We start from the raw sequence: 14,329 nt of genomic DNA on the forward strand, positions 1-14,329 counted from the left end.
AATCCTCTCGCAATGAGAGCCAACATGCCATTAGCTTTTTTCACTGCCCGCTGTACCTGCATGCTTACTTTCAGTGAATGATGTACAAAGACACCCAGGTCTCGTTGCACTTCCCCCTTTCCTAATCTGACACCATTCAGATAATAATCTGCCTCCCTGTTCTTGTCACCAAAGTGGATAACCTCACATTTATCCACATTATACTGCATCTTCCCACTCACCCAACCCATTCAAGTCACCCTGCAGCTCATAGCATCCTCTTCACAGCTTACTCTGCCAGCCAACTTTGTGTCATCCGCAAATTTGGAGATGTTACATTTAATTCCCTCGTCTAAATCATTAATATTTTAAACTTTTAAAGTTTAAATTTTGTTAAAATGTATCGTTACAGTTTAATGTAATGTTAAAATTTTAAAGTTTTAGGCCCTGCATTCAATTCACTGGATTCACAAACTTTTTACACTATATCTATCAACAACCTAAGAGGAAACCCAGTAGCATTTGCGCATTGATACATGTATTTATCTTTTCTTTCTGCTTCATCACCACTGATCTTGATTATTTCTGGAATAAGTTCTCAGTACCAAGACCTGCATCACCACCTTGCTTGGGCTTTGGTTTTCTTCCTCTTTCCTTGTTGCCTCTCGCCAGGTGCTTTGTCTTCTTTCTGCCTTCTTCTGAAATTCCTGCCTCTTCCTTTGCTTTCCTTTTCCCTTTTCTGTCTTGTACACCCTCACTTTCCTTGTTCTCTCCCTTTTGTTCATTTGTGGTACCAGTCTTGATTCCTAGCTGCTGTTGCCTGACTTTGGCTTCTTGGTGAAGCTTCTGGAGTAAAATTTGGGATCGGGATTTATCATTGAGATTGTTGGTGGGTTCATCATCACCCAGATACCTAGAATTCAAAAGAAAAAGGAAACAGGTGTTATTAACCAGTCAACAGCTGCTGTAGATGAAAATTTACACTTCTACATCCAGCTGTGAACAAGTAGATTTTCACATCAGTCGGGAATCTCCTGCCTTGCATTTGTATGAGTAATGTAGATTCCTTGACAAAGCACTTCCACACTTTGCTAAAGTAACCTGACACTAAAAAAAAATTCTACAAAATAAGATTAATACATAATCACCTATCAACATCACAATCATCTTGACCTTGTTTCCTTACAATAATTCATTACCTTCCCCAAAATATTTGGGGGGTTTTCATAGGTGTTAAAGTGCAATTAGGAAGCTGAATGTCATCCTTTCAGGCTGCGCAGGATGAGGAAACAGCACCCTACAGACAGCACGTTGCTGGAGATCATACATTCTTGGAGCAGAATATGGCCATTCGGCCCATCATGTCTACTCCGCCATTCAATCATGCCTGATTTATCTTTCCTTCTCAAGCCCACTCTACACGTAGTTTTTTAAGAAGGAACTGCAGATGCTGGAGAATCGAAGGTTACACAAAAAAGCTGGAGAAACTCAGCGGGTGCAGCAGCATCTATGGAGCGAAGGAAATAGGCAACGTTTCGGGCCGAAACCCTTCTTCAGACCACTCTACACATAACCTCCTCCCCAATCCCCACCTCTCCCTTACGCCTTTGCCACACTTCCCACCAAGCACCATCACCTTAAGCCTCCCTTCACCACCCTCCCCCCTTTCCAACCCCCATTTCCCCTCCCTCCCACGTGAAGAGGGAGAAGCCCATTCGCACCTGTTAATACAGAACAGCGCCATGGACACGCGGCTCGGCCTAGTCCCGTCACCCGGCAACCAGACGGAGCACACGGCGGCGCATTCTGTGACGTCATCGCGAGCGACCATATGTGCCCCCCCCCCCCCCCCCCCCTTCAGGGAATGGAGTCAGGACAGTTCGGCGCAGCGGCAGCGCCCCCTACTGCTGGGAGTGACTGAGAGAGCGCCAGTGCTCTGCCGGAGGAGGGGGATGTCGATACATTTCCCTTCCCTAAGCACCACATGGTAGTTAATGAACAACCAACTCAGTTCATATATATTGCTTCAGCTACGTATTGGGGAAAAAAACGGTTCCCACTCACACGGAGGATTTTCCAGCACTGTTAGTGTGAAAATTACATGCTATTTTTCAGCCCATATGTTGTCATTGTCTTGTTGCATTTAGGTAAATGGGAATTACATATTTCTTGCATGCAACAAGACCTAGATTGAAGTAAGGATGGCCTTCGTGTTCCAGCATTTAAGTTATCTACGCAGTAGACGTGCAATTCTAATACATTTAGTAGTTCTCGTTAGCTGCCGTCTCCCTAAAAAGGAGAGGGTTTAAAATGAGATGATGGGCGGTTGAATTGCATTGTGTAATTGAAAGACTTGTATATCAAATTGAGCAAGCAACATTCGTGTATGTTATTGAGGGTTGTAAGTGCAAGCAGTTCAGATAAATAAAGGTGGAATACTTGTATTCAGAGGCGATGAGCCAACAGATTGTGAGAGGGGACCGAGGTGCATCGAGTAAACGTCCTGGATAGACCGAACCAAAGGTCAGAGACTGAACTGAGCACAGATTCTGATTTTGAAGCACGTATTTTTAAAGTATCACATTTAATCGCAAAGATGGTAGAATGGTCAAACTTCACAATCGTTATCTTCATAAAAAAGCAATGGAATTCTGATCACTTTCATTATTGGAATTAATCTAGTCTGGGCAAACTGAACCATGGACTGGCTTGACATCCAGGGCAATCTTCAAGAGCAGCTACATCTAGCTACAAGCTAGATATTTTCCCACAATGGGGAAGAGTTGGGAATGTAAACCAGACCAGCCTGGGGGACAAGAGAGCAGAGAGAAGAGCATATGGCAGATACCACAGGCCATTAAAATAATTGAAAACCGGAGGGAAATACATTATACATAGAAAACACATATGTGTGTGTGTGCGTATATATATGTATATGACATGATGTGCTGAATGGTCTCTTCTCATTCTGTGATCCTATCCAGTTTGTCAGTTCTAGTTGACAAGTTATATATGTTTTTGGCTCCCATAATCTTCTTGCTAGGCTCACCAGATTTACCTTCTGCTGTTTTTCCAGAGGTCAGAGACCTTTAGCTCATCACAGCACTGTCTAAATACACTGAATATTTCTCATGGAAACAATTGCTATCATGGAAACAGAACAGTCCATTATAGTTTGATCACCTCTTCACCTTTACATTCCATTGTTTTGGTTATGTAGCTCACCTGGGTTTGACTTTGTGCATTGTACACTGTATTTGTTTGGGCATGTTAAACATGGCCTTATTGAGAGTCCCAAAACTTCAATTTTCTTGCTTCAACATCCAGAGGTTGAGTTAATTCTGCCTTTCAGCCTTGACTCCATCCATTGTACTCTCTCTGATCCATCATCCCGGCGCGAGGGCCTGAGCATCGGGCCGCCCATGGCGGCGACTGCGGGTGCTCGGGAGGCCCCGACCACGGGTGAACATCTGGGAAGATCGGCGGGGAGGCTGGCTGGATTATGGTACCTTCCTCAACTTTGGTGCCACTGTGCTGTGTTGTGGTTATGTTGTCATGGACTTCTGTGTTTGTGCTTTTTTTTTAATTTGAATTTTTATTTTAATATGTTTATTTATTATTTATTATACTTGACTGTAAGGAAAATTCATTTCGTTGACTCTAATATGAGATAATGACAATTAATTGAATACAATACAATATTCTGCTCCAGCAAACGCAGCGCATTAGTCCGTCTGCTCACTCTAGCAGATGTCTGTGCTGACAAGTGGATGCAAAGGCTCCCTTGTAATTGAACAAACCCAATAGGCTTTAGACAGATTTGTACAACTGGACATGGTAACAGGTGTAATTGTTCCATTTGTTATTTGCAAAACATTCATCGGAAAACACACTAACCAAGCGTGAACATTAGAACCACTTCAGCATATGAGATTAATGGGTACCTGTGATGATGTCTTCTCCAAGCCTGTTAATATCACCATATCTCCAAAGCAGTAACATGTTTGTTTCCTTCCCAAAATGAACACCAATTTTACAGCATGTGTGATTATTGACCATGTTAGATGTGACCCGATCTGATAATTTTTATGCTCACTCGGCGGCTGTGTTCTATTGCCCGAGAGATGCAGTGCCCATTTCATAACTTACTGTTACTTCCTCCAAATGCTTTCTTCCAAAAGCCTTTATGAACACCACAATGACAAGATGAATTCCCACATTGCCTTCCCTACTGTGCCAGAAATTTCCTTTGGTTTCTGTTCAGTATTTCTTGAGTTTTCATTGATAATGAAAACTCCACGCATTTATTATATTGTAAGGGTTTTCTTCAATTCCACAAAGCTTCTGGCTTACCACCATTTGTGAAGTAACCGCTTTACATAGAATTTAAATCAAAAATGGAAACTGAACATAACAGTAGCCGCAACACACAGCCTCACAGCATTCTCCCCCCTAGTATGCGTCCTCTCCCTCTCAGTTGCTTGCTTTGTAACTTATTTTATATCCATTCTAAATTTTCACACCAAAGATGCAAAATTTTGGAATGAGACTTAGTGGGAGGTTCAATGTCTATCTCGCTGGTATTTCCTCTAAAAAGCCAGGTTGTTTGGTCAGGTGGGATTCTTTCACTTTATATCATAAACTGCTGGTTACTAGGTTAATATTCAATCACCAGGTTTACTCACTGCAATCAATTCCAATGCTTAACATGAAAAGGATAGACACTGTTGATGTTCAGTTCAAAGACCTCCAGGGTTACGAACCTTTTGACTGTTCTGAAGTCCCCAGAACAATCAAAGACCAAAAAAGCAAGACTGCCTGCTGGAGGTCATCTAATGAGACCTTCAGGAATATGTCCAGCCAGAGTTGGCAAGTCAAGGGATGCCTGAGGATGTAGGCATTGGAAACGTCATTCATTGTTATTTGCGAGAGGTAAAGAAGTGATGAACGTTGATTGCACAATAGTAGATAATATAGTTAAAGTCCAGTAGTCCCAAGGGTCGATGACTTCAACCTTTACCAATTTGCACATTCCTCTGCAGTGAAACAACATACACAAAACTGAGGCAATAGATTGTTGTTGGCTGTCCATGGAGGTCTCGTTGCACCACCACTTCTCCATGGGTAGGTTGCCCTCTCCCTAATACAAACTATTTCCCAAGGTAATCAATGTGATATCTCCATGAACATTTAGCCCAACGGTCTGATCTTTGGAAACGGTCTATAGCTCAAGGGTAGACACAAAATGCTGGAGTAACTCAGCGGGACATGCAGCATCTCTGGAATGAAGGAATGGGTGATGTTTCGGGTCGAGATCCTTCTTCAGACAGATGGGTTTGGTACAGGTCTGGGTGACATACAGAAGTGATGCATACAATAAGATAGGTTAATAATCATTGCAGAATATTTATGCTAACGCCGTGCAGTAATGAGCACTGCAGTAGTTTCACCCTGAATCACTTGCACTGCAGATGTAACATTCATACAGTATTAAAACCTAATAGAAATACTTAGTGTGCAAGCAATTTGAGATAAAAAGACACTTTGCAATAAATACACAAATGACAATTGCTGAATTTAAATTTATTGTTAATATAAATTAATGACATGATGTAGAGAATCTCACCGTGGCCCGTGAGCTATTAGTACTACACAACTAACAAAACTATTACAGGAACGATCACGGGGGTTGGTTTGCATCACAACCTAGGCAAAGGTGGTTTTATTCCAACCAACATCACAAGCATCGAGGTTTTGGAAGACGATGTACATCCTGTAAACCAAACAAAGAAAAAATTAGAAAACATCCCAGACAAGAATGCCTCCACAACTAAAGCAGGGTGGGATCAAAAATTAAATCTGGTGCTGTCTGTAAAGAGTTCGTACACTCTCCCAGTGACCGCGTGGATTTTCTCCGAGATCTTCGGTTTCCTCCCATACTTCAAAGACGTACAGGTATATAGGTAAATTGGCTTGGTATAAATATAATTTGTCCTTAGTGTGGTAGAATAGCGATAATGTGCAGGGATCGCTGGTCGGTGCGGACTTGGTGGGCTGAAGGGCCTGTTTCCACGCTGTATCTCTCAACTAAACTCAATAAACTAAGATATGCCATTTGCTACCACTTTCCAAACCACAGCACCACCCCTGCCCTGTCCCCTGCATTCCCCATGACCAACAGGGCTTCTTCCTTGAAGCCATGGCTGATCCTTAAACCTTTTAATTGTGATGGGTTTTCTGCTATTTTGAGATGATTAACTGGACTGAAAGTAAGCATGCAGGTACAGCAGGCCGTGAAGAAAGCGAATGGCATGTTGGCCTTCATAACAAGAGGAGTTGAGTATAGGAGCAAAGAGGTCCTTCTGCAGTTGTACAGGGGCCTAGTGAAACCACACCTGCTGTATTGTGTGCAGTTTTGGCCTCCAAATTTGAGGAAGGACATTCTTGCTATTGAGGGAGTGCAGTGTAGATTCACGAGGTTAATTCCTGGGATGGCGGGACTGTCATATTTTGATAGAATGGCGTGGCTGGGCTTTTATACTTAGGATGAGAGGGGATCTTATTGAAAAATAAGAGATTATTAAAGGTTTGGACACGCTAGAGATAAGAAACATGTTCCCGATGTTGGGAGAGTCCATAACCAGGGGCCACAGTTTAGGAATAAGGGGTAAGCCATTTAGAACCGAGATGAGGAAAAACCTTTTCACACAGAGAGTTGTGAATTTGTGGAATTCTCTGCCTCGGAAGGCAGTGGAGGCCAATTCTCTGGAGGCTTTCAAGAGAGAGTTAGAGCTCTTAAAGATAGCTGTGTCAAGGGATATGGGGAGAAGATAGGAACAGGCTACTGATTGTGGATGATCAGCCATGATCACAGTGAATAGTGGTGCTGGCTTGAAGGGCCGAATGGCCTACTCCGGCACCTATTGTCTATTGGACTGAAAGCAGAACTCTCTACTAGTGCACCCTCAGGAAAAGGCAGACATTAGTCTAGGTTGGAAGCTGCAGATATTCTCCCAGATTCAGTGCAAGGAATAACCGTTAAGTGAGGAGAAACTCGCTGCCACATTCAGTCTCATCCAACCCATGCAAAGAGCCTTACCTTTTGGGAGAAATGTGCAGGTGTTTGTTCACCAGGTCGAACAGCAGGGGCGTGTATTGTTTGTTCTGCTTGGCACCAATTTTGCCAATGCTGGAGAGAGTGGCAAGAGCGCAGGGCTCTGTGGATCCGCCAAAGTGCATTATCTGGTCGGGCACAATGTGCACTGCTATGTACTGCAAAACACACAGAGCGCATTGTGACTTCCAAGCTCTCAGCTCACGCAACTACAGTACAGTGGATGCCCACAGGACAAGGGCATTGCCACAGTGAGATGCATCAACACGATCCAGAGGAAAACCTGCCATGAGCCCCATTTCTTCCTGGACCCCCGTCATGACCCCGGATCATTCGATCATGGTCACTGATCTCACTCCTGTCACGCTCCCCCTCCCCAATTATACTGTCCACGTCTAACCCTATAGCTGTCTCATCCCACACTCACACCCTATTTTGATCATCACCTTCATCTCCCACCCTGGTCTCCTGCTCCACACTGAACCACACTGCCTTGCCCCATTAGCTGAGCGTGACAATGCCAATGCCCCCACAGGCATTTAAATTGCAGACTCTAACCCATGCACAGCCCTGGCAGCATAGAGGCAATGCTCTGGGATGGAGGAAGAAGGAAAGTTCATTAGGTAGACCACTGCCGACCATTCAGACCCTTAACTCTGTCCTCGTGTTCAATGTGCATGCACGACTATCTTGACTTTCCTATCTTGGCTCAATGGGCGCAGATCTTTGTCTCACCAAAAGTTATCTTTCCGTACAGAAATTATCAACTCACCATTCTGGAATTTCAGCACCTTTCTTTGGGAATGAGAAAGTTCCCACAGGTTAATCATGTGCAGATATTTCCACCCACTGTGTAGGTTACCACACCAAAATAAGCAGTCAGAATCAGGACTGAGATGACACACAATTTCTTCACAGACAGAGCAGTAAACCCTTGAAATTTACCATCCTAAAAGGCTTTGAGAACGAGGGAGAGATCGGTAGAATTTTTGATAGTAAGGAATTAGGATTATTGCTGGGAAAATGGCAATGAGGTCAAAGATGTGCTCTTTTTGAATGATGATGATGTGGATACGAGGGGCCCAAATGACCTACTGCTACTTCTGTTCATATATTCTCACTTCGGGTGATGGGGGGGTTGAACTGTGCATGTTTTATCATTCAGGGCTTTAGCCATGCGCTGCTGCAGTGCTGCAACAGTGGGGAGGAGTGGCAGGGCCCTGCATTGGCACAACATCACCACCAATCAGACTGCACATCTGCGGTATCGGCATGGATTGGATGTAACTAGACAGCTGTGGCCGGTGACAGACAAGGGGAAGTCAGGCAGCCACTCCCAGCATTCAGCCAAGGATAATCAGCTGCTCCCTGAAGTAGGTCAGCCACTGCACCACATCCGAAGCACAAGTGAAGCACTGTATTTCTACAGCAAACAAGATGTATGCGTGGGACTGGTCACTGTTCAGATTCAGAGGAATTTATTGGCAAATGCATCAGGGTGCAAGGAAATTCCTTGTTCACAATGAATCTCACAGAGTAAACAGCATACACGCAGTAATGATAAAAATAAGAAATACGAGTACAAAACAGCAAGATGCCGCATGATTGTAGTGCCAAAAATATTCAAGTACAATGACAGAATAACCGAATGAGGTAGAGGTACGAGTACGTGGCTGCATCTGCAGGAAGGGCATGTTTGGTTCAGGAGGTCAACAGCCGTGGGGGAAGAAACTGTTCTTAAATTTGGACATCTGAGTTTGCAAACTCCTGTATCTCTTCCAAAATGGTACAAGTGAGCAAGGAGAACATATGATGCACTTGTTGAAATGGGAGGTGGTGGAAGGAGGAGTGTGTAGATGAAGCTAGGCAGTCTTTGATTATCAGGCAGCTTCTATCCCAATGCATCGGGGATAGATTTTGCTCATGGCGGGAAGGGACACAACAGGGAGCACAGATTTTCCCTGGGTTTGTCCATTGGGGTTTATTCAGTTGATCTGTGATATTCCAAGCCAAGCAAGTCAGAGCCTGCACCAGGGGAACATCAACCAACACCAGGCAAAAAGCCCTGGTGTAAAATGGGACGATAGTAACATGGACCTTTGCGGGTGGGTCCCTTTAAAACCAGCATCTCTCAGATCTGCCTTCACACAATGAACACTGTGTACATCTGTACCAGTGGTGGAATTTGTTCCCCGCTCACGTAGCTCCCCTCAGAGAGAGAGTCCAGGACAAGGGCAGGAGAGATGCCGGCCGAGTCTGCTGCAAGATGTTCATGGGCTATCGCGTCAGACAGGAGAAACCAACATACCCAGTGACATTATCGATACTCTCAGCAGAATTAACCTGTGTCCATCAGTTAACATCCACACCTGCTGCATGGCCTGCAACATCCACAGAGCACACTAGGGACATCCCTAGATCCACAGGCATTTCAGTGGAACTATTACAGTTACTTGCATCTTACAGGGAAATTGTATTTCTTACAATACACAGCACTACACATTGGGAACCATTGACATTTTAACTCCCCATCCAACTCTGATCAGAGATCTGTGGCCTCTTGTACACTCACAGTGAGACCCCATACAAGCTTAAGAAACGGCACCCTGTCTTCCATCTGGGCAGCTTGCAGACTCATGGAATCAGTAATTAGCTCTGCAACTTAAAGTAACAATGTCTTAGTCTGTATCAGCTGTCCATCTGCCAGATTAGCTCAGCTCTTTTTTGTTTATCACTCTGGGAGTGGAATGCCCAAGATGTCCTGCTGGCCAAGTCTTTTGTTCTGCATTTCACAAAGCCTATATTCTATTATCTACGTTCTAACAACCGAGTATCCTGACTGGCCTGGTGCAGCAAGTCCAACGCACAGGAACACAAAAGGCTGCAGATTGGTTGTCCAATTCCTCTTCTCACTGCTACCACCGTCCAGATGGTGTACAGAAGCTTTAAGTCCCATACCACCAGGTTTGGGAATGGCTACATTCCTACAACTATCAGGTTCTTGGACCAACCTGCACAACCTTAAGGTTGACAGAAAATGCTGGAGTAACTCAGTAGGACAGGCAGCATCTCTGTAGAGAAGGAATGGGTGACGTTTCGGGTCGAGATCCTTCTTCAGGCTGCACATCCTTAATCCTACCTCGCTAATGGAACACCGCAGACCAAGTCTTGCTTGTTTTTTCTAAGAGTGTTCTATGCTAATTTCTTATTTATGCACTTTTTCTCTTTCATTGTCTTACATTCTTGCACTTTGCGTTATTCCCTTTATCACATATCCGTACGATGTGGACAGCTTGATTGTAATCATGTATAGTTTTTTCACTGACTGGATAGCATGCAACAAAATGCTTATAATGTACATCGGTACACGTGACAATAAACTAAACTAAGTGCCACTGCGACCAAGATTTTCTTTGTACCTGGACTTCACTGTCCTTGCGCGTACAAAAATAAACTCAACGACTCAACCCTCCAACTGTTCTCAATCATTCATTGACCTGATAACCTGGTTTATAAGGTCATAGGAATAATGAGTAGAATTAGGCTATTTGGCCCATCAAGTTTACTCCGCCATTCAATCATGGCTAATCTATCTTTCCCTCCTAACCCCATTCTCCTGCCTTCTTCCCATAACCTCCGACACCTGTACTAATCAAGAATCTATTTATTTCTGCCACTGACTTGGCCTCCACAGCCATCTGTGGCAAAGAATTCCAGATTCACCACCCTCGGACTAAAGCCCATTGCCAGTTTTTACTCTATCCGAGACATCTCCCCTCCCCTATATTCCATACAGTTTTTAGAAGCTTCTTTTGTCTCCTGTTCAGTTCTGACAAAGGGTTTCAACGTGAAACATGCGCTCTGTTTCTGCTCCCATAGACAGGGCCTTGCTGCTAAGTAATTCCAGCGTTTTCTTTTTTTTTAGATTTCCGACATCTGCAGTTAAAAAAAAAATTACAAAGCCCAAAAGTATTCTTCCTAGAAATTTGGGAAATGGCTAACCAGTTTAAACACCTGGTGGAGGGAGGGGCTGATATGCTCTCTCTTCACATTGTGTTTTTGATTTTCTGTTTTTGGACTGAATTCTGTTTTTAGTTTGTGTCTCTGTGATGTCTTTATTATTTATTTTACTCTGATTATATGTTTATATTCCTGTTAATCTATGTAAGGCGTCCTTGAGATGTCTGAAAGGCGCCCAACAAATAACATTTATTATTATTATTCTCAAGGACATCGGGAAACACAAACATGCTGGCAAAAGTGTGCGTGAAACTTTATCACCCTACTTCACCCCTCATTCCTGCAACAACCCTCACACATTCAGTCATTACATTTCTCACCCGCCCACAATCAACCAAACGCCTTACAGTGCTTTTGTCCACCCAACTCGCTCCAACTTTCAAACCATGGTCTCCTTCACCCTGCACCATCTCACCCTCCATACCCTAACCTTACACACTATACACTCCCCTACACTTCCTCTCCCCTCGCTAAATTCCATCACCCTCCACCTCCCTCTCCCTTTTCCCCCTCTGCTGACCACCTTCCACCACCCTTTGTTCATTCCTTGGCGGCGCGACTCACCCGTTGCAGCGGCCCCTACAGCCTGTCTGTCTTTTTTTTATTTTTTGTCTAGTTAAATGTAGTGTTTGGGTGTTTTTTAATAGTATTTTTAATGTGTAAATGTGGGGGGCGGGGGGGGGGGGGGGGGGAGGGGGAAACTGTTTTAAATCTCTTCCCTGTCCGGGAGACCCGACCTTTTCCCTGTCGGGTCTCGGTTGTCGTTGGGGCCTAGCACCGTGGAGCGGCCTCCAGCCTGAACGACCCGGGGGCTCGGGAGACTACTCACCATCCCCCCCCCCCCGTGGGGGGAGCGGTGGTCCTGCTGCGACTCGACCCTGGGGCTCGGAGGCTCCAGCAACGCAGCCCAGGGTCCCAACGGGAGCTCCCCCCCGCTTCCCGGAGCTCCCGCAACGCTTCTCCAGCCCCTCGACCCCCGGGACCGTACATCACCCGGCGCGCTTCATGGCCGTCCCCCGTGGGACTCACCATCGCCCGTCCAACCTTGGACTTTCAGACCGGGAGCCACGGCCGTAAAAATCCCCCGCGCGGCCTAAAATGGCCGTGGGACTTATCACCCGCCCTGGGGCTTGGACATCGGGAGAGACACGGAGAACAGGGGAGAGAAAAGACTTGCCTTCCATCACAGTGGCTTCACTGTGATGGATGTTTGTGTGAATTTAATTATGTGTATGTCTGTAAGACAGTGTCTTTGTTTGTATGGCTGTGGAAACAACATTTCGTTTGAGTCTCACTGGGGCTCAAATGATAATAAATTTGTATTGTATTGTATTGTATTGTATCAAACTTCCCTTCCTACTCTCAACCCAGGTCCTCCATCCTACTTTCCCCCTTCTTCCTCAATCCTACTCCCCATCCCTTACCCAGCCCCCCTCCACCCCACCCCACGCATTTCCCTCCAATCCCCATACCACGCTCACTCCCGTTAGCCCGCCAGCCCGCCCAGCCCACGGATTCAGTCACTGCGCTGAACGAAGGCGGCCGAGGAGGGAGAGTAACTGCAACACCGGCCTCTACCTGCTTACCTCTTGCGGTTTTCCCAGCTCTTTGGACAGTAGACTGGTGAGCTCCTCTCCCAGCACGTCCGGGATGTTGGAGCGACTCAGATTCGTGTTGAGGACAAAAGTCGGCATCTCCGCTGCAGCTCCACTCGATGAGACTGCGGCAGCACGTGGCTCAGCGCTCCTCCCACCGTTAGAGGGCGCGGTGCCTGGAGGACCACGTCTCCTCCCACCGTCAGAGGGCGTGGTGCCTGGAGGACCAAGTCTCCCCCCAACCGTTAGATGGCGCGGTGTCTGGAGGACCAAGTCTCCCCCCCACCGTTAGATGGCGCGGTGTCTGGAGGACCAAGTCTCCCCCCCACCGTTAGATGGCGCGGTGTCTGGAGGACCAAGTCTCCCCCCCACCGTCAGAGGGCGCGGTGTCTGGAGGACCAAGTGCAGATGCTGGTTTATCAACAATACATTAAGTGCTGCAGAAACAACCAAAGATCCCATAGCGGGACTTTTGGTGACAACGGGTCAGGCTGCATCTCAGGGGAACATGGCTAGGTGACGTTTCGGGTCGGGATGTTTTCTTTAGACAGTTTCAATTGTAACACACACCCCCTTCATAAAAAAATGTTTACATTTAAATAATCTGTTGGACATAACAGTTCTGTTCGTTCAATTCTGTGTATTCAGTTTGTTTACTGTTTTTTCATGTTATCTGGATCACTGTATCTGGCTGGTGGTTTTATGTCCTTTCTACTTGTGATTTTGGTATTTATGTCCGCTTCATCTTTTAACTAATTTCTCTTGACATCTGGTGACATTGTGTGTTTTGTGGCATTGTTGGTGGCTAGAAGAGGCAGGACAAAGCCTGGGAAGTAATAGGTAGATGCAGATTTTGACAGCTAGATGGTTGGACACGGGCCAGAGTGGAAAAAGACAGGCAATGTGAGACAGAATTATTGAAGGGTTGCGAATTGTGAGGTTAAAGGGAGAAATATAGGTGGAAGGGAGAGGGAAGAATTAGGTTCAAGTCCAAGTGGGGCACAGGGGAGAGGGGATAGGAGAAGAAAGGGGGAGGGGGGAGTTTGGTTAGTTACCTAAAATTGGAGAATTCAATGTTAATACTATTGGGTTGTAAGCTGCCCAAGCAGAATGTGAGGTGCTGTTCCTCCAGTTTGCATGTGGCCTCACTCTGGCAATGGAGGCAGCCCAGGACAGAAAAGTCAGTATGGGAATGTGAAGGGGAGTTAACAACTGGGAGATCTAGTAGGCCTTAGCAAGTGTTTGGTGAACTTGCAAAACACAAGTGTTTGGTGAAACGGTCGCTCCGATGTGCAGGATGCCACAGTATAGTGGAATGGGAGATGGGATAGAGGAGGTGCTTGTGAACATCTGCCTCTACTGAGGTCCCAGGATGGATGCGTCGGGGGAGGTATAAGGATAGGTGTTAAGTCTGAAGAAGGGTCGCGACCCAAAACGTCACCCATTCCTTCTCTCCAGAGATGCTGCCTGTCCCGCTGAGTTACTCCAGCATTTTGTGTCCACCTTTGATTTAAATCAGCATCTGCAGTTGTTTCCTACACACATCTCCGGCAATTACAGGGGAAACTACCTGGGGATGGCATGGTTTAGGTGGGAAGGAATGAATGAACTAATGAGTTGC

At 45.6% G+C, this 14,329-nt stretch overlaps 2 protein-coding genes across 4 annotated transcripts in view; both read right to left on the reverse strand.

The window, feature by feature from the left end:
* Positions 1-1,813, reverse strand: part of ddx51 (DEAD (Asp-Glu-Ala-Asp) box polypeptide 51) — a 29,157-nt gene extending 27,344 nt beyond the window's left edge. Inside the window, exons 1-2 of one of the 2 annotated variants that reach the window (XM_055655965.1) lie at positions 1,701-1,813; positions 585-892 (exon numbers count right to left, since the gene is read on the reverse strand). In XM_055655965.1, coding sequence (XP_055511940.1) covers positions 585-892; positions 1,701-1,810 — 418 coding nt within the window. In that variant the 5' untranslated portion in view covers positions 1,811-1,813. The remainder of the gene's footprint in view (positions 1-584; positions 893-1,700) is intronic. The other variant, XM_055655966.1, reaches the window with a different exon arrangement.
* A 3,734-nt stretch (positions 1,814-5,547) lies between these two features.
* The window catches only part of mif (macrophage migration inhibitory factor), a 94,703-nt gene continuing 85,921 nt past the window's right edge, over positions 5,548-14,329 (reverse strand). The window contains exons 2-4 of one of the 2 annotated variants that reach the window (XM_055655986.1): positions 12,700-12,834; positions 7,079-7,251; positions 5,548-5,752 (exon numbers count right to left, since the gene is read on the reverse strand). In XM_055655986.1, coding sequence (XP_055511961.1) covers positions 5,686-5,752; positions 7,079-7,251; positions 12,700-12,807 — 348 coding nt within the window. In that variant the 5' untranslated portion in view covers positions 12,808-12,834 and the 3' untranslated portion in view covers positions 5,548-5,685. Of the gene's footprint in view, positions 5,753-7,078; positions 7,252-12,699; positions 12,874-14,329 lie in introns of those variants that run through there. The other variant, XM_055655985.1, reaches the window with a different exon arrangement.

This window comes from Leucoraja erinacea, chromosome 25 (genome assembly GCF_028641065.1).
Source record: "Leucoraja erinacea ecotype New England chromosome 25, Leri_hhj_1, whole genome shotgun sequence".
NCBI lineage: Eukaryota > Metazoa > Chordata > Chondrichthyes > Rajiformes > Rajidae > Leucoraja > Leucoraja erinaceus.